Raw genomic sequence first — 21,656 nt, 5'->3', positions numbered from 1 at the left:
CTAACAATCAACCATCTGCTGGCTGAAGGCAGACTTCCACACATCTATCCTGTAAGCATTCTTCCTCAAATTGAATTGATGCCCCCCTTATGTGTAGTCTTATAAAGAGGAAGCAGAAGAATACCATCATACTCAATCCATTCAAGGCCTTAAATACCTCAATCAGCTCTCCCTGCAGTTGCCTAGTCTCTAGATGCTCCAATCTAAAGAACTGAAGCTCTTTTTGGTAAGAACACCCTTTTGTTCCTTTCACCAGTCTGCACCCATTCCAGCAGATCTACATCTTTCCTAAAGTAAGGCCTTAACCTGTATACTCAAAATGCAGCCTAACCATGGCCTTGTACAAAGGGATAATTACCTCATTCCTGTTGTAAGAGTTTCTGTACATCATGGACAAAACTCCATGAACTGCTCAGAATTTCATATCTGACTGCACAATTACCCCAAGTCTTCATTTTCCACATTCCCTTGAATGTACTACCACACGTTTGATATGTTAATCTGGGATTAATGCTACCCATATGTTAGTATCTTCCATTTGTCAATTTTAAACTTAGACTACCATTTCTCAGCCCATCAACCTAATTGTTGTTATTATTATTAGCCATATGATGCAAGGAAGCCTGAGGCTTATGCTACACCGGCCAAAAAAAAAAATTTCCCTGTTACCCTGAGAGAGAGAGAGAGAGAGAGAGAGAGAGAGAGAGAGAGAGAGAGAGAGAGAAAGAGTAGAGACTGAGAGAGAGAGAAGAATGATGATATCCAGCTCAAGACCCTGAGTGTGTGCCAAGCCCATGGCACACACTCACCAGATGTGAGCCCCTGGGGGAATTGTCATAGATCTTGTTTCAGTACTTACCCTGCCAACCTTTATATCATCTGAAACTTAGACTTTAAGGCCATATACCTTCATTAATAAATATTGAAAACAACAATGGGCCCAGCAGTTGAACCCTGGAGGAAAAAAACTTCACTAACAACATTAGTCCACGAAGAGTAGTGGCCATTGATAACTATTCTCTTTTCTCCCACTAAACCTTCCCTTTATCCATAGCAGTAACTTGCCCTTAACGCCACTTGCTCCAATTTGTACAGCAGTCTTTTATATGCAACACTATCAAAAGCCTTACTGAAATCCAAGTATAGGATATAAAAATTATTTTTGCATTCAGGTCCTTGGTCACCTTATTATATTATCCAATTGGATTAGTAAGACCAGGCATGCCCTTTAACAACCAATGCTGTGACTGCAATATAATTACAGTGAAACTTCCCCTTAACAGACAGCCACGGGGAACGAAAATGTGTCCGTTAGAGAGAAGTGTCCGCTAACAAGAAGTCTGAGGGAGAAAAAAAAAAAAGAAAGAAAGAAAAATCATTAAACATTTAAAGTAAAATTAAATTAAAATATATACAGATTTTGAACAATATTTTTGTAAATAATATACATACAATTATGCATATTATGACTTTATCTTAAGAAAAATACATACAATAATCACTTATTTTCTTCTGCACCTTCTTCCGGCTGATAATTTTGTTTTAAACATTTGTTTGGAGTGAAGAAACCGTCGAAAGTCCTTCAGTGGCGAAAAACATTTTTAAACGATTGATTTGTATGAGCGTTTCTTCTATTTTCATCGGTGGTTCGTCGTTAATATGTTCTTCGACAGAATGACCTCCTTCCATTTCTTCATCCTCATGAGGAACTTCTTGAAAAATATCGATGATAATGTCGTTGATATCTATAGCACCATCTTCTGTAGTGAGGTTCGAGTCTATATCTTTGTAGCCAGAGTCACTTGTAGCTGAAGTATCGTACATTATCAATAGATGTTGAAGTTCTTGTTCTTCTTGGTGCTCCACTTTGCTGTTCACAACTTCAATTTTTGCGTTTGAGAAGCCAGACTTTACAAAACAGTTCACGACAGTTTGTTTTCTAATTGAGTTTACTGAAGAGGAAATCCATTGAATCGCATCTAGGATGCTGAGTTTCTTCGCAAGGTCACTCGCACATCTTACATCGTTCGTGTTTGCAATGAGATGTCTTAAAACACGTTTTCTGTAGTGAAGTTTAAAATTTTTTATTATCCCTTGATCCAAGGGCTGACACTCTGCAGATGTGTTTGGTGGCAGAAAAACTATTTGAATGTTGGACAATTCAATGTGCGGGTGAGATGCAGCATTATCCATGAAAAGAATAATTTTTTTTGTTTTGACGAATCATGTTTTGGTTAAAGTGACTTATCCATTCGCTCATGATATCTCATGTCATCCACGCTTTTTTTATTAGACTTCCAGTCAACATTCAAAAGATTCAACTTTATGCCCTTGAAACAACGAGGATTTTGTGGTTTTCCTATAACAAGAGGTTGTTCAAAGTCTCCCAGCATATTTGTACACAATAGTACAGTCAAGCGTTCCTTAGAAATTTTTCCGCCCTGGCACTTTTCATTTTTTAGACTCATTGTTTTTTCAGGAAGAGCTTTAAAAAACAACCCATCACAGTTGTAAATATCCTTAGCTTCAAAATCACGACATAAATCTTCCAATTTGATGGTCCTCCAAAGCCTTTTCCCTAATAATAGGCCCGTTAATGGGAATTTTTTTAGCACATTCGTGACAAAACCACTCATAAGTAACATTGTCAATTTGAAGTCCAACAGTTTTTGGGAATGATTTTTGAACCTGATCATTTCCACGTTGGCAAAATTGTTTGAGCAGTTCATTTTTTTTCTTTAGGATGTCGCTTACCTGCGTCTTCCCGATTTTGAATTTTGATGCATTAATGAGTTCGACTTTATCTTTTAAAGTTAAATGTTTACGAGAAGACATTGTGCACTTCACACGACACTGAACAAAACTGAAAAGACGAAAGGCCGACCATATTTCCCCCCCCTGTACACACCGAATTCATCAGAAGTTTTACACTTGCCTTAAAATTCTTGAAAAGGGCTTAGAACCGCAACGTAAACCTTAATAAAATTCAGAGAATCGGAAATAGAAAATAAACACACGATGGAGGCAATACGTGGAAGAAAGTTCCTAGAAAAAGGCCGTAAGCTCGCCCGCTGTCCGTTATGGGGAGATCAAATTAAGTGCCAATCTAAACGAAACAGTGCAGATTGCCTGTCCGCTTCCGTTACAGAGAATGTCCGCTAGACAGAAGTTGAAAACATGTTAAAACCAATAGAGGTGAGTTGGGGAATTTGAAAATGTCCGTTAACGAGAGGTGTCTGTTAGGAGAAGTTTCACTGTACATTCCTGTCTAGATGGCCCTGCATTACTTCTTTATCCAATGACTCCATTAGTTTTGTGCTGACAGACATTAAGCTAACAGGGCTGTAATTATTCATTTCACCTTTTCATCCCCCTTTGTGAATTGGGGATACATTCACATCTCCAATCCATAGGGATCTCCCGTGAGCCCAAGGATGCTCTCATAATTATGGCTAAGGGTTTGCTTACCTCCTTTGCTGCCTCCCCTAATGTAATTGAATAGATTACATCCACCCCAGGTAGTTTTTTAGCTTTAGCTTCAACAATTGCTATTTACTTTCCTTTTGGTTATCACAAATCATATAGCTCCCTGTTAGTTTGATAAACTTGTGGCATCCCCCTCCTTTAAATAATTCCTCATGTGTGAATATAGATAAAAAAATACTTATTCAATTTGTCAGCAACTTGAGCAGGGTCATCAATGGTTAACCCATTGATATCAAATGGCCTAATGTGATTCAACTCCTACTTTTAATATAAGCAATGTTTTAGCTGCTGCTCATTGCATTTTTTGCCAGAGACATCTCATAATCTGCCTTACTTGCCTAACCTCCTTTGTGACTTGAGTCAGTTGTGGCCACAAGCATAGTCAACCAGTTCTGTTGAATAGGGCCCCATGCTCAAATGGTCTAAATAATAATATCATCTGCATCTTTTCCACATTTCTATCAATGAGTCTGCCACTGTCGTAATGTATAGTTACCCATATTATCTTCACTACAAGAGCACTTAGTCAAGTTGATGTAAAATTGCTAGAAGTAGAGCATATACTTTCTCAATGTGTTTGTTTCATTTGATATCGAACATAGGCCATTATTTAATTTTAATGTTATTCCATTATCCCATTCCAAGCTAAAAATAGCTAAATTATTTAAGGTTGTCCATTTGCCAGGAAAGACTAACTTCACTATCAATTACTTCCATCGAAAATGACGTAGCAAAAAAAAATTGGTTATGACGACATCATTGACTTTGCAGCCTAAAAATATTTTGTAATTATCTAAACAATGTTTGTCTGCAATAATTTCTTTTATAATATGTAAATGTACATGATTATTGGTTCCTATTATTATTTATTTGTGTTCCTATTTTTATGAGATGACTGCAATTGTTCAACAGTATTGTTGATTATTGTATTAAATATTATTTGTATTTCAAATTTTTGTTCAGTATAATATAAAATTTAGTTATTTCTTAGTTACTGTAAAATTTGAAAAAATAAATTAAAAAATTGCTATTACAAAAACATCCTGTATAAGTTTTGCACAAGGCCCACAAGTAATTCTTGAACAGGGCGCCACAAATTTTGGGGCAGGCCCTGCTTGAGTTCAGATTTTTATGTTTTTTTATATGTGGGCTTCTGTATCACCTGATAATTTATATGCATCACACATTTTTCTTTTCTGCCACAAGTCTCAATATTCATCTGACAATCATTTATGTCTAAGCCTTGAACAGTATTTCTTGGTATTAAAAGCTTAGTAGCTTCTCTTCTGCAGTTATTTCCTTGAATGTTTCCCATTTAGAATTTGCTGTTGGTAACATAATCAGTTGGTCCCAATACATAGAACTTAAACTATCTGAGACCACTATGCTCTTATGTAAGCAAGTCTCTCCCTTTACCCTTGACAGTAGTTATGTCTTTAATTAAATTCCACATTAATACACTGAACACAGTCACCCAGTGGGTCTTTTACCTGCAGATTCTTGATTTTTGAAGAATTACTGCTGATACCAGATCATGAGTATTTCTTCCTCTTGCTCCCTCTCTACTTTTCTGCTGTAGAAAACAGTCTGATAAACCTAAAAAATCTTGCTAGTGTATGAGTGACCAAACCCATAAATTCAAGTCAACATTTGGAAGATTAAAATCTCCCATTATAAGACATTTAGAGGCCCACTTTATTTCTCTGTATAGCTGTTTGATATACTCATCACCAGAGGCAGATTTAACAGAGGGCACACCGAGCGTGTGCCCTGGGCTCCGATTTCTGAAGGGCCCATGCAAAACCCCAACTTTATACTCAAAACCCCAACAAATTAGTTGAACATATTAGTTCAACTATAATAATATGTTCAACTATTAGTTCAAAACTTTGTGATTATTATTATGCTATAATTAATTATATTATACATATATTATATTCAAATTTTATTGGAAATAAAACATTAATAGTACATAAATTTTTTTATTTATTTAAAAAAATGATTAACATGTTTTTATTTTCCCTGTTTTTTTTTTAAGGGGCCCCAATATTTTCTTCTGCGCCCGGGGCCTCAACCGACCATAATGCACTCCTGCTCATCACAGTGATTTTGCCTATAGCACACTCCTACTTGCATTTTTTGTTTTCTCAATGATTGTCACACCAAACTGACTCAACATAATGTTAGTTACCCATGTCAACTGGATTGACTGCCTTAGAATTATTATGCTTCTTAACTAAGATAATAATTCCCACTCCTCTTGTTCTGTCTGTCCTTCCTGTATACATTTTACTCATTGTATTCAAATTCAGCATTGCTTATGTCTGAGTGACACCATGTCTCTGCTATGTCTACAATGTCTGCATTTGATGACTTATTCAGCACTTCAAATTCATCAAATTTAGTTACAATGCTCCTATCATTAGTGTACATGCAAGTGTACAAGCACCTGTTCTTACTCTTAGTTACCTGAACACAGCACATGTATTTACTTGCTCCTTGATAATCCCCAGCAGTTCTTGAAATCCCTAGCACCTTATTTTCCAGGCTGCTGCTCATTTCAATAGAAGCAGTGCAAGAATCACTTTCACCTCTGCCTGTAGCTATTGTTAATATATTAGTTTGTATATCTCTTGAAACTAGCAACTTTCCAACCCACCTAACACTACCTCAGTAGCATCAGCAAATATTCTTGCACCCTTTCAATTTATGTGTATCCCATCCATGTAGAAAGCACTCTCCTGTTGACAAACACTGACCAAGCTGAGAAAAATTCTACCCCATAAGCCTTGCACAAACTCTCCAGGGCTGAATTGATTCACAAGACTCATGATATACTCCCTCCTATCATGTCTGGGCAGAATTGCAGATGCTTTCGAATTTAGCCCTAACTCGGCTTTTTTTTATAACATTGCCCTGTACTTTTTAACTAAGTTTGCAGATCTCCTACTCTTAATGTCATTAGTGCCAACATTTGATATCTGCTATAGAACATCAACATATCCTCGGAGCAATATGGCCTTAGTTGCTTATGCTCCTAAAAATCAAATAACAAACAAACAACATAAAGACATCATCTTGGCAATATGTCCCGTTCCTCCATAGCTTTGGAGGAATGGGACATATTGCCATAGCTCCACAGACATGAAACAAGCAGTACATTTCATAATGCTGTGATTCAGAGGACCCCCTCCCTCAGTTCTCCCCAAAGCCCCAGTACTCCCACTACTTTGAGCCTTTTGCTGTGGTCAGGAATGATTTTTGGTTCTAATTCAATATAATTAAAAAATACTACACTAAACGTATTCTTAATGGAGTAATAACACTGCACCAGTTATGCTACAAAGTTTACATTATTGAATATATGTATCTCATATCTTCTACTAAGTTTGTTATATGAATTCCATATCTCCTATCAAGTTTAAAAATTACAGGAACTCCCCGACTTACGTAAGGGTTGCGTTTCATGGAATGCTGCGTGAGTCAAATTTTACGTAAGTTGGAATTTCCCTAAATGCTTAATTAGGGAAATTCCATACTCAACTATGCACATTGAATTTGATAGAAGCAAAAAAAGAAATGTTCGAATATGTAAACAGAATTATTCAATTTTTTTATCTCGTGTGCAGGAAAAATTACAAAAATTTCAAAATTATAAAATTACAGAAAAAGAGGAGATGCATAACGTCAGCAATTTTTACCTTTTGTGTATCTTTGCCAGAATTAACTCATCAGCTGATAAGCATGCTGCTGCAGAAGTTGAGGGCTGTGGAGATTTAGAAGGGGTTTTTTCCAACACATCACAATTTCTCTGCAGCTGCAGAATCAGCACGGGAGACTTCAGCGCATACTGTAATGTTCTGGAAACCAGCGCTATGCTTGAACCTATTAAACCACCTGTTGCTTGCCACAAACTTGGGTTGGGGTTTGCTCTACTTACCTTAATATCTTCATAAATACTTCTTGCTTTTGCTTGAATGGCCATTGGACTCGGGGGCACTCTCTTCTGAATCTGATTTTCCATCCATATTATTAATAGCTTTTTCATCTTCGATATAGCACCTGAACGCTGTTTTGTGATCACTGTTGGGGTGGACTGGCCGCAGTGTGAAATACATTGATCCTTGAACATGTTCTTTTATACATGCAGTGTCCCTTAAAATAGTATTCATTGTTGAAGCAGCAAGACCTAATTCTGTGCAATAGATGACAAACTTTGTCCTGCTTCATGCTTCTTAATTAATCATCTTCATTTGTAAATCAATTTTGTTTCATTTCATTTCCTAGTACTGCCAGTGCTTGCACTTTCCATTGGTTGCTTTCCCTTCATCATTGTAATAAGTAAATAGGAATGAAGAGAAGATTCTGAAAATTTGTTTTTTATATGATTGAAGATTTCAGTGAAGGGGAAATACATTTCACCATAATAACATAAAAACCCTCAATTCCAGTTATCGGGATTATTGCAAATGCAGTAACATAGTTTACTACCTGTTTATAATAGATTGTGCTAACATAAAAGCCCAATAAACTGGAAAGTGTAAATTGTTTTTGTTTTATGGTAGTGACTTCCAGAAATGTGTTTTAGAAAAATATCACAAAGGTGTTCAAAATTGATTTTTATAATGGAACATATGATAACGATGAAAGTGTAGTGCAATTTCCATTATAAAAATGACTTTTTTAGAGCTTAGTTATATAGAGAAAATTTCAACTTCCAAGGTCTTGGAACGAATTACCAAAAAAAAAAAAAAAAAACAGTGTTATTGGGTTCGCATTATGATATTTTCACGATACTTCCATTTATTCCTATGGGATGCAAAATACGTTTCCACGATTTTAAGTTTGCACAGGCCAGCAAAAACTTCAAGTTGAATTTGTGTAAATTGAGTATTACATAAGTCAGAGTTCCTGTATATGTATTATGCTATAACATTACATTTGTAAATTCTAAGTAGTTATGATAGTAAATAAAAGATAATAAATTGAATTTTATCTTTTGCCAACTTATGTGTTTTGGAATCTAGTGATGTATTTGCGATACTATATCCATGCCAAATCACCGATACTGAAAGCTCCACATTGTGCATTATGGACTATGTGGTAAAATTAAGTTATTAAAGTACATAAATAGGAATGAAGAGAAAGTCATAAATTATAGTTAAGCCTCTTCTGGTACTGATTACACTGCTACAAAGCTACATAGAAACTCCAGTATCTACTATATCAATACTAAACAATGGCAACAAAAAATGAAAGTTCTTATCCGATCCACACAATGCCGGCTGAAGTAGATGGAATTTTTTTTTTTTTTTTTTTTTTTTTTTTTTTTTAAGCAATTACAAGGGCCAAGTAAATGACAGATACACCAAATTAATTAGAAAATCACAAACAAATATTACACTACTGAATTTAAATCAAAAGTTAGAGAAAAATGGTCATTTCAATCAATAAATAAAGATCCACTCATCGGCTCCTGAAAAAATGTATAGTTCTCTTAGCTTCACCAGCAAACATTCTCAGTGAATAAAAAGTGATCCACTGTTGAAGTAATTATAATAGTAATACTATATATTTGAATATGATCAGTAGTTAATTAAATATGTTACTTTTATTGATGTGTATATTGCATTTTGGACATTGATCAAGAATCATAACGGGACATTCTTGTCCCGTTATGATTCTGGAAATTCTTGCAGGAACTTTGAGCTGTATGACACTATACATGGAACTTGTATGGAACTTTGAGCTGCTTCTGAACTACATATTTCTTTCTACCAACTTTTGTTAAGTGTCTGTCAGAATTTCCCTCCATTGCAGCTGGCAGAGCTAACTTAGATGAGGACTGTTTTGGTTGTGAGATAATCTGACCTCCAATTCATGTTACATGTGCTCAGTGACATTAAGGTCTAGGGTCTGAGCCAGCCAGTCTGACTTCTTAATTTTGTCTGCAGAGCAGTCACGATGATCATCCTGTATGACATGGAGAATTACTATACTAATAAGGCCTGTTTCTATTATTACTACAGACCAAATCTGAATGAGCTGAAACCTTCATTTCTCTCAACACAGAGCACAATCACCATCAGGTGATTGTGCTCTGTGTAATCTATGTATTCAGGCAAGTTTACTGAAATGAAACCTTGTGTAGTGAATTTTGTCACTCTATAGCTGCATCTAGCACTGTCCTAAAGTTCATGAATATTGGGAATGACATTACTCCAAATGCTGTCCTGCATTGGGGTCTGTGATATTGGACTTATGCACAACTATCTAATTGCTGAATACAAGGTCGTGCAGTTCTCAGATAGTTGACTTACAGATATTCCTGTACCCTCTTAGACCTGATCATTGATGTTTTCTATAGAAATGTGAAAGGCATGAGCTATCCTCTGGGATGCTGCTTCCTGGTGACTGCCCCTAGCCATGTGGAGGTGAACCACTACTCAAAAAAAAATATATAATAATAAAAAATAAACCAAATAAATAAAATGAAAAAGATGGCTGCACTCAAGTCTCAGCCAAAATCAAACTCACCCTAGGTAATGATTAATTATAATAAAAATTCAGTCTGCCTGTATAGGATCAGGTCATAGCTGTTGAGCAACTGTTCCTTTACTTTTTTAAACTCCATCTGAAAAGTCAGAGCTGGAAAGACCCTTTTTTCTCAAGAAATCAATGCTTACTCTGTCAGTGGGGTGGGGGATTCTTTATCAAAGTAGAGAATGTTGTTCTGATATCAGCGAAGATCAAAAGATGCAAGAAAAACCTAGTTTCCTTGCATCTGTCAAAAAAAAAAAAAACTGTCCATAGAATCCCTATCCTTATTGTCATATTTCTTCACTGCCAGAAGGAGGAAATCCAGTTTTCCCTTAAACCTTGCCAGACTCTAGACCTCAATCCTCCCACCCATATAGGCAGTGTATTCCAGTCATTGATAATACTGACCAACATGTTGTCACTACACCAACATGTAGAACATGCATCTAATTTTCTGTAGTGCACAAGAAATAAGGTAGAGGTGTTGTAGAGTTTTTCATAGAAGGATCTGCGACTAGTGATCAAGAGGGTGGTGCAAATTTGGGCGGAACTAACCTTTTTTTTTTTTTGTTTTGGAGGACTGGACCTCTAGATTGAATATTTATAACTCTGCACTTTATGGTCACATCCTATCTCTTCTGCCTGATCTGTTCAGTTTTTTTTTCCAATTTGTCCTTTCCCTTCTTTGGGCTGGTGTCTGTGTTCACATGGGATTCCCAAGATTATTATTTTTTTTTTTATTATTATTATCAGCCATATGGTGCAAGGAAGCCTGAGGCTTATGCTGCACCAGCCAAAAAAAAATTTCTGAGTTAACCTGAGAGAGAGAGAGAGAGAGAGAGAGAGAGAGAGAGAGAGAGAGAGAGGTAGAAGGAAATCACCAAGAAAGAAGAATGATGATATCCAGCTGAGGACCCTGGGTGTGCCAAGCCCATACTCACCAGATGTGAGCCCCTGGGGTTTCTCATTGGTCATAGTTTCTTTTGATATGTTGTGATGTGCGACATGAACTGATTTGGATGCCACACAGAACATTACTAATAGTTTCATTCTGGTGGGTTGTCTAGTGGCTGGCCTGAAACTGTGTTCAAGTGGTACCATTGGAATGTAAGGACTTTGGCTCTCTGAATGATGCCTATTATAACCTCAAAAGACATGATCTATACCACACAATAAAAGAGATCAAATGTTGGACAACGTTTGTTGCAACTAGTCAGCATCCATTCACTGTCCAACTCCACTCTCACAGAACCAACTTTTTCTCTTCCTTGTTTATCCCTTCTATGTCTGTTTTGTGGAACAAATTTCCTTCATATGTATTTCCCAAAAATTAGTCTACAGAAATTCAAGACTGAGACTAATGTCAACATATATTTTCTTTTAAATCTTTAACCCATACAGGATAGTATTGGTTCTAATATCTCTTGTGTTTAAGGTTTTCGTATAGGTTAAAAAAAAAAAAAAAAAAAAAAAAAGTTTTTCACCACTTCAAACCTTGCACTGCTTGATACTATCTGGTATTGCTTATTGACACATGGGGTTGGCCATTCCTGTGTAGTATGGATGCAATACTATGAATCCCATTTGTTGTTCACATGAGATATACTCTACTCTGGGTTTACTAACAGTCCCACCATGATAAAAAGTAAGAGCAGAGGATTTGGTTCTCACAGTATGACCAGACACTGCTGAAATTCATCCCACTCAACTTTCAACTGAGATAAATATCAGCTCAGTCAGGATTTTAGACTCCAGAGTAGCAGCCTTAACTAATCACTGGAATAATTTTTGCAACAAACATAGGTAACCTTGTATGGACAACAAGCAATGATTATTTTCCCCTTCAAATATTCTGTACGTAGAAACATAGTATATAATTCTGGAATAGAGAAATAATTTCATTTTTGTTGTACTGTACACTAAATATTTTACAGTTTAGTACTGTGGAAATATTTGCTTTACATTTTCCATTGTAATGTATTGTATATCACTATTCTCTCTCAAATAAAAAGGGAAAGGGGGCTACAAATTGTACAATTCAGTGTACAGTAATTTTGCAGTCTCACTGTGTGTGTGTGTGTGTGTGTGTGTGTGTGTGTGTGTGTGTGTGTGTGTGTGTGTGTGTGTGTGTTCTAGAAATTTCCAGGGTGTCAGTAATCAGATTTTGGAGGTTTGGCTGTATTGTAAAAATTGCATTTCTTTTTTTTTGCCAGACTTTTGGAAATTACACAAAAAACTAATAATACACAAATGTAAATTATTAGTTTTTCATGGCAACATAGTGGCTTCATCACTTGATGCTTAATTTGAAGCGTTTGCATCCCATTGAATTGTAGAAATTTTAAATGCTGAAAGTTGAGCTCAGGCAGAGATAGTATTATGGTTTCCATCTTAAGTTAATCCAGGTTATCAGCCTGCATAGTATAAAAATTGGCTTTTACACACACACACAAGAGAAAATTTCATGAACTAAAGTACAGTAAGGACTGGTGCACAAGTGGCATGAGTAACTGATGTACCAAAAATTTATAGTTTTACAAGAAGAAAATTGTGCAGTATTTAAACAGCATAATTTCAGGTGTGTAAACATTTTAATGAAATAAAGGACGTGATTGTTTTATTTGTAGTAGCCCATTTAGTAGTATATTGCTGTTAAGTTTTCTCAACTCTTCTCTCATTTTTTTATTTTTTATTTTTACACTAAAAATTGCAATATAATTTCATTTCTGTTTCTGTAGTCGGCACTTTTACGAAGTGCAGAGAAAGATTCAAGGTCATTATTTGAAGCACGTAGGCAAATTTTAGGTCTTGACCAAAGTGAGGTGCCGCTCTGTTGTGAAAAGCATACTGCATCACTGACATCAGATGTACTAATGACAGCAGTTCCTCTTAATGAAACTTTGAATAGTGTGGATACATTTCCTATGGCAATAATGAAATCTTACTCAGGTAAAACTTGCACTTTATATTTGTAGCATTCTTCAGTTGTATATCATTAGACATTTTCTTGAAATTACCTTGTTGATGTATCTGATTGATGACACTCCCCCCCCCCCCCCCCATACACACTCAAGTGACTATTATTTGCTCAGAAACCAAGTCTCATATCTGTGGAACTCATTTTAAAGATGATAGAGCTGAAAGCAACTGTTTTTCTTCAAAAACTTCAGATGAATTCAGTATAGATTAAATACAATAAGTATATTGAACTATAGGCTTAATATATTGAAAATAGGGGGAAAATATTGAACATAGTACATATCTTTTATACTCCATTTTCAGAACTTTATTGACCACATGTGTTGTTTGAGAGAGAGAGAGAGAGAGAGAGAGAGAGAGAGAGAGAGAGAGAGAGAGAGAGAGAGAGAGAGATTTTTAATTTTTTTTTACAACATTTATATATGTAATAAGCAGGAATATATGCACATGTTTTAAAAAATATATATTTATTTTTTTAAATTAAAGTTACTTACCATAAGTAATAAATCCATTAAGAAAATTGATATATTGATACTGTAGAAGCAAAATTCAAAGAACCCAAAACTTTTTAAAAAGAAATTGAAAATTTAAAAAAAAATTGAATAATTTAAAATCTAAAAATACAGAGGAAATGAAGCCATGGAACTAGAAATATTGACAAAGCAGTCATTACCGAAACAAAAAAAAAACAACAACGAAGGATCCAAAGAAATAGGTAGCTTCATAACGATGTACTCAGGCGTACCAAGTGAAATATGGGTATCATTGGGAGTTGCTGTTATAATAAAGGAAGAATGGGAAAACAAAATATTAGACTACTCTTGGATATCACTCTGAATTTTGAAATTAAGACTAAAAATTCTATCTTATACAATAACAATCATTGGGATTCTTCCTCTTGCTCAGAATAATCGCTTGAGAGGGAATAAATTCAAATTGAGGAAACACGGTTGTAGGATAGATGTGCGGAAGTTTGCCTTTAGCCAGCGTGTGGTTGAATCCTGGAACAAACTTCCATCTGTCTTAGAAGTTTATAGTTTAAATAGATTCAAGGCAGAACCTGACAAATATTTGGAGCGAGGATATGGGGGAAATAAGGGTTTTTTTTCCCTTTTGGCAGTGCTATATAATCTTGCTTTCTTGCATCATGTGCTTGGTTACAGTCCAGTTTATATCTGTCATGTTGTTTTCTGTATTTATAAATAATATTAATGATGGTATATCAAGCTTAATGTCAAAGTTTGCAGATGATACAAAGTTTGGCAGGGTTGTTAAGGCTACTGATGCTATGCTGCTGCTGCAACAGGATCTGGAAAGGTAGAGCAGATGGGCTGAGAGGTGGCAAATGAAGTTTAACATTGACAAATGTAAAGTACTACATATGGGGAAACAGCAACCCCAGAGCAATGTATCAACTCTGTGGTACTACACTGACAGTGGTAGAGAATGAAAAGGACCTGGGGGTAATTGTGCAGGCAGATAACATCTTGCAGCCCGTCTGCACTGCTCAGAGAACTTCAGATGAAGTCTTCTGAGCAGTGCAGACTGGCTGCAAGAGAAGCTCATGGTGTCTTATCAATGATATACAGGAATTTTTCTAGCAGGGATAGGGAGGTGATTATTCTCTTGTAAAATGCAATGGTCAGTCCGCACTTTGAGTACTGTATACAGGTCTGGAAGCCTCATTTCAAGAAAGATGTAGAGCTGCTGGAACGAGTACAGAGAATTGCAACAAGGTTAGTGAACGGAACGAAGGTTTGCTGTTACGAAGAAAGGCTTAAGTTTTGCAAATTACAGTGTCTGGAGACTATGCACCTGTGAGGTGATCTGATAGAGGTGTACAAAGCCTTGAATGATTTGAGCATGCTCAATGCTGATGGGATACTGCCTCTTGCTCAGAATAATCACCTGAGAGGGCATAAATTCAAATTGAGGAAAGACAAATGTAGGATAGATGTGTGGAAATTTGCCTTTAGCTAGTGGGTAGTTGGTTGGTGGAACAGACTTCCATCCCTTGTTGTGGAAGTTGATAGCCTAAATAAATTTAAGGCTCAGCTGGATAGGTATTTTGAACGAACGGAGGGGTGAAGTGGAAGGTTTTTTTTTTTTTTTTGGCTGATGCTGCATAAGCTTGCTTTCTTGCATCATATGCCTCTGCTAATGCTAATAGGCTTTCATGTCACCCATTAATTTATATGTATCCGATGCATTTTTCTTCTCTGCCACATGTCTCATTAGTTCATCTGACTTTCATTTAGGCCTAAACTTGAATAATATTTCTTGGTTGGTATGTAAAGCCTAGTAGCTTCCAAGATTAAATCTTTGAATGCTCCTCATTTTGAATTTGCTTTTGGTAACGTCATCGCAACAAAAATATTTTTTTGTATAACAACTAGCGAGTCAACAGTGGGGATTCACAAAAAAGAATGGAAGTATTGAAAAATTACATCCAACATAATAGCAGGGTTTCCCTGCATGAAAGCTCAAAAATACTGGTCCCAAAGGAACTAGTAGTTGGTGGTGACTATTGTCAGGGAAACGGGGAACATCCTTTGTAAAAAGGATAGGTGGAACAGGACCAGGGTATGTCTGCCAGGGGCAAAGGTTGATGACGTTGTAGAACAGATATCATCTTTTAGGGGCACAAAAGGTGATACAGTTGTACACGTTGGCACTAATGATATTAAGAGTAGGAGACCGGCGGAATTAATTAGCAAGTACAGGTCAATGTTGAAAAAAAGCCGTGAATTAGGGTTGAATTTGAAAGTGTCTGCAATTCTGCCCAGACACGATAGGAGGGAGTATATGATGAGAGCCTTGTCGATCAATTCGGCCCTGGAAAGATTGTGCAAGGCTCAAGGGGTAGAATTTTTTTCAGCCTGGACTGTACTTGTTAACAGGAGAGACTGCTTCTACAATGATGGGATACACTTAAATAGAAAGGGTGCAAGAATATTTGCTGATGCTATCGAGGCAGTGTTAGGTGGGTCGGAAAACTGATAGCTTGGGGGGATACAAGGACTAATAATTTAACAGTAGCCGTAGGCAGAGGTGAAGGTGATTCTTGCACAACTTCTATTAGAATAAGTAGTGACCTGGAGCGAGGGGTGTTGGGGGTTTCAGGGACGGATGGCAGTCATCGTGAAAGAGGTGGGTATATGGGATGTGTTAGAGTAATTAAGAATAAGAATAGGTGCATGTATACTTGCATGTATACCAATGCTAGAAGTATAGTAAATAAATTTGATGAATTTGAAGTGTTGGTCAAGACATCAAAGGCGGATATTGTTGGGATATCAGAGATGTGGTGTCACACAGATATAAGGAATGCTGAACTGGAATTTAGTGAGTACAATGTGTACAGAAAGGATAGACAGGATAGGAAGGGAGGAGGTGTTATGCTGTTAATAAAGAAAAACATAAAATCAAAAGAAGTGCATCCAGTTGATATAGATGAACAGTGCACTGTTGAGTCAGTTTGGTGTGACATAAGCACTGCGAAAGCAAAAATAAGAGTAGGGGTGTGTTATAGGCCTAATGACTTGAATGAGTACAATGAACAATTGTACAGACAAATAGAGCTAGTAAATCGGAATGTCTTATAATGGGGGATTTTAACTTCCCAGATATTGACTGGAACTTGTGGGTTGGGCACTCACACACTAGTCAGACTTTTGTGGATTTATTGGATGATTGTTTTCTGCAGCAGCATGTTCGAGAGGCAACCAGAGAAAGTAATACTCTTGATCTGGTTATCAGCAGTGATCATTCATGTATTAGGAATTTGCAGATAAAATAACCACTAGGTGGCAGTGATCACAGTGTACTGACGTGGGATTTACTTAAAGATTTAACTACTATCAGGGGTAAAGGAAAGGGTTTTTGCTTCCGTAAAGGCGAGTACAGTGGTCTCCGACAGTTTTTAAATTCTGTACAGTGGGATCAACTGACGATGTTACCAACAGTAAATTCTAAGTGGGAAGCATTCAAGGAATTAATCGTGGAAGCTACTAAAAGGTTCATACCTATTAAGAAATATTGTTCAAGGTTTAGGCCTAAATGGTTGTCAAATGAACTAATGAGACTCGTAACAGAGAAGAAAAATGCATGGGATGCATATAAATTATCAAGCGACTCAGAAGCATATGGCAGATATAAGTTAATCTGTAATCAGGTCACAAAGGAGGTTCGGCAGGCAAAGGCAGATTACGAGAAATCCTTGGCAAAAGATGCTAAGAAAAACAGCAAGGATTTCTTTACTTATATAAACTCTAAAAGGAAGGGGATGAATCTGATCGGTCCACTTGACATCGATGGTTCAACTGTTGATGATCCTGCTCAGATAGCAAACAAACTGAATGAGTATTTTGCATCTACATTCACACGTGAGGAATTATTACAGTTTGAAAATGGAAGAAGGTTATCAAATTGTAGCAAGATACTTAATGATTTTGTAATAACCGAGAGCAAAGTGGAAAAGAAATTGTTGAAGTTAAACGTAAGAAAAGCACCTGGGGTGGATGGGATCTATCCAGTTATATTAAAGGAGATGGCAAAGCAACTAAGCAAACCCTTAGCCATAATTATGAGAGCATCCTTCGACTCAGGGGAGGTTCCCACGGACTGGAGATGTGCAAATGTATTCTCAATTCACAAAGGGGGATCGAAGGGTGACACGAGTAATTACACACCAGTTAGTTTAACTTCTGTTCTGGGTAAAATAATGGAGTCGCTGGTTAAAGATGCATTGCAGGATCATCTAGACAAGACTGCAGCAATAATTCAGACTCAGCATGGGTTTGTTAAGGGAAAGTCTTGTCTGACAAATTTGATAGGATATTATGATGTGGTTACAAAGGAACTGGATGCAAAAAATAATTTTGATATCATATATTTGTATTTCAGGAAAGCTTTTGACACTGTTGGAAGACTATTGTACAAATTGACACGCATGGAAGACTATTGTACAAATTGGAGCAGAATGGTATTAAGGGTAAGTTGCTACAATTGATAAAAGGATGGTTAAGTGCTAGAAGACAGAGGGTGGTAATCAATGGGTGCTGCTCTTCTAGGACTAATGTTATTAGTGGAGTCCCACAGGGTTCGGTGTTAGGTCCACTGTTTTGTATATTTATCAATGATATTGATGAAGGTATATCAGGCTTAATGTCGAAGTTTGCAGATGATACAAAGGTTGGCAGGGTTGTTAATGACAGTAATGGCAGTGTGCTACTGCAACAGGATCTAGATAATTTGGGCAGATGGGCTAAGAAGTGGCAACTGAAGTTTAACCTTGACAACTGCAAAGTACTACATATGGGTAGAAGTAACCCCAGAGAAATGTACCAACTGTGTGGTACTACACTTAAGGTGGTAGAAAATGAAAAAGACCTGGGAGTAATTGTGCAGGCAGATATGAAGTTTTCTGAGCAATGCAGACAGGCTGCCAGGGCAGGTCATGGGGTTTTGTTAATGATATATAGGAATTTTGCTAGCAGGGAAAAGGAGTTGATTATCCCTCTGTATAAGGCAATGGTCAGGCCACGGCTTGAGTACTGCGTACAGGTCTGGAGGCCTCATTTTAGGAAGGATGTAGATTTACTTGAGTGTGTACAGAGAAGGGCAACAAGATTGGTGAGTGGAATGAAGGGATCCTCTTACCAAGAGAGGCATAAGTTCTGCAAATTGCAGTGGCTGGAGATTAGGCACCTGTGCGGTGATCTGATTGAGGTATATAAGGCCTTGAATGGGTTGAGCACGCTGAATTCTGATGGGATCCTTCCACTTGTTCAGATTACGAATTTAAGGGGGCATAAATTCAAATTAAGAAAAGACAGATGTAGAATAGATGTGCGGAAATTTTCCTTTAGCCAGCGGGTGGTTAATTGCTGGAACAAACTTCCATCTGTCGTTGTGGAAGTTGGTAGGTTGAATAAATTTAAGGAGGAAATGGACAGGCATTTGGAGGGAATGGTGTGTTTTTTTTTTTTTTTTTTTTGGCTGATGCTGCATAAGCTCATACATTTACTTTCTTGCATCACATGCCACTACTAATACGGTGTTGTGTGAGGTTTGCCGCAATTCTCTAACCATGTTAGAGTGAAACCGTATTGTAGAAGTACTGTGTTATGTGGAAGGTGCCTGTACTTTCCTTTTGTGATACAATCACTGGAATATGCCTAAGAACAGAACAAGACAGCCACCAACTGAGACAATGACAACCACTGGACTATGACCTTTGCCTTGTTATGACCTCACCTTACCATAGGAATTCCACTGGATTTGATGGACCTGACCAACATTAAGCTTGAAATGACATCCTCCACCAGACAGCAATCTAGACTGTGCATCCTAGCAAGTCTACTTTTAATCCTGCTTGTTTCCATTTACTTTTGGGGATGCCTTCCTCTACATCCCCAATACTTATATCTTTTCACCCCCCCCTCCTCTTGGCACTTTATCCCATACTTTTTTTTTCTTTTTTCTTTTTTTTTTTTTTCCCCGTCTGTCAGGAAGTTTTAGGTGACTCTGGTGGAGACTAGCTAGAGAATATGGGACTGCCTGGCTTACCTCCCAGAGGTAGTGGTAGGCAACGTGGGACCCTGTGGCAAAAAGCCAGATGAACAACAACCCAACGCTACACTTTCACAAAATGATGCAGCTCACTTCTGGCTCTTAGAGTTCAGTTTTATTGCACAGAGAAACAAAGGTGCAGATGTGGGAAACCACCAGTGGCACCCCAACACAAACACTGTGCCACTTTGTATAAGGCAATTGTAAGACTACATTTGGAATACTGTTTAGGTATGAAGACTTCATCTGAAAAAAAGACATCTATCTTCTTGAAAGGGTCCAAAGATGGCAACTCAAATCAGATTAGCAGTAGGATGACAATAGGATGAAAAACTCCTGGAAGACTATTGTACAAATTGGATAAAGGATGGTTGCTATGGATAAAGGATAGTTGAGTGGGAGAAGACAGAGTGGTAATCAATTGACACTGCTCTTCATAAACTAATGTTATTAGTGAAGTTCTCCGGGGTTCAGTGTTGGGCCCATTGTTGTTTTCTGTATTTATTAATGATATTGAGGAAGGTATATCAGGTTTAATATCTAAATTTGCAGATGATAAGTTTGGCAATGACACTAATAACAGTACGCTACTGCAACAGGATCTAGAAAAATTAAGCAGATGGGCTGAGAGGTGGCAACTGAATTTTTGCAAAGTACTGCTACCCATATGCAGTACTTTACATTTGTCAAATGTAACATTTGACAAATGTAAAGTACTGCATATGGGTAGCAGTAACCCCAGAATAACATATCAACTGAGTGGTGCTACACTCAGGGTAGTGGAGAATGAAAGAGAGCTGAGGGTAATTGTGCAGTCAGATATGAAGTTTTCTGAGTGGTGCAGACAGTCTGCAAGAGTATCTCATGGTGTCTTGTTTATGATATACAGGAATTTTTCTAGCAGGGATAAGGAGGTGATTATCCTGTTGTATAAGGCAATGGTTAGGCCACACCTTGAGTACTGTATACAGGTCTGGAGGCCTCGTTTTAGGAAGGATGTAGAGCTGCTGGAATGAGTACAGAGAAGGGCAACGAGACTGATGAATGGAACAAAGGATTGCTCTTATGAAGAAAAGCTTAGGCTCTGCAAATTGCAGTGTCTGGAGACTAGGCACCTTCGAGGGGATCTGATTGAGATGTATAAGGCCTTGAATGGTTTGAGCAAAATCAATGCTTATGGGATTCTTCCTCTTGCCCTGATTAATTGCCTGAGGGAACAAATTCAAATTGAGGAAAAACAGCTGTAGAATAAATGTGCAGAAATTTTCATTTAGCCAGCGAGTGGTTGATTGCTGGAACAATCTTCCATCTGTTGTGGCAGTTCACAGCTTAAATAAATTTTAGGTAGAACGAGATAAACATTTGGAATGAATGGATGGGAAGGGTTTTTTTTTTTTTTTTTTTTTTTGTGTGATGGTATATGTTTGCTTTCTTGCATAATATGCTACTGCTAATGTGGGTTACTAGGCACCTCGGAGGTGACCTGGTTGAGGTTTATAAGGCTCGAGAGGGATTAGTAAAATGAATGATGTTGGAATTCTCACTGTTCCAAAGAATTACAGAACCAGCGGTCATAGATTCAAATTACAGGGCTTGAAGTTTAGATTAGATTGTAGGAAGTTTTAGCAGCAAGTTGTTGATAGCTGGTACAAGTTGCGCTCACAGGTAGTTGAACATGACAGTTTGAATAAATTCACAGGTCAACTGAATATTTACCTGTGTGTGAGGAGGGAAGCATATAATTTGTTTTCTTATCTACTTTTTTTTTTTACCAGTGCAGCGAAAGCTTGTGGTTTCCTTGTATTATATGGCAAATACTATTACTATTCCAGAAACAAGTAGTAGTAATGGCATGTAATGCAAGAAAGCAAGTGTATGAGCTTATGCAGCGTCAGCCAAAAAAAAAAAAAAAAAAAAAAAAAAAATCACACCATTCCCTTCAAATGCCTGTCCAGTTCCTCCTTAAATTTATTTAACCTATCAACTTCCACAACGACAGATGGAAGTTTGTTCCAGCAGTTAACCACCAGCTGGCTAAAGGCAAATTTTCGCACATCTATTCTACATCTGTGTTTTCT

General features: G+C 37.1%; 1 protein-coding gene across 1 annotated transcript in view; it reads left to right on the top strand.

Annotated features, from left to right (window-relative positions):
- The window catches only part of LOC150076359 (protein bicaudal C homolog 1-A-like), a 195,523-nt gene that overhangs the window by 45,194 nt on the left and 128,673 nt on the right, over positions 1–21,656 (top strand). The window contains exon 5 of the mRNA XM_090387331.1: positions 12,765–12,975. Coding sequence (XP_090243457.1) covers positions 12,765–12,975 — 211 coding nt within the window. The remainder of the gene's footprint in view (positions 1–12,764; positions 12,976–21,656) is intronic.

The sequence above is a fragment of the Mastigoproctus giganteus genome, chromosome 13 (assembly GCF_048544385.1).
Source record: "Mastigoproctus giganteus isolate SK-2022 chromosome 13, ASM4854438v1, whole genome shotgun sequence".
Classification (NCBI taxonomy): domain Eukaryota; kingdom Metazoa; phylum Arthropoda; class Arachnida; order Uropygi; family Thelyphonidae; genus Mastigoproctus; species Mastigoproctus giganteus.
The sequence above is the reverse complement of the archived record's forward strand: the minus strand, read 5'-3'. Positions and strand labels throughout refer to the sequence as shown.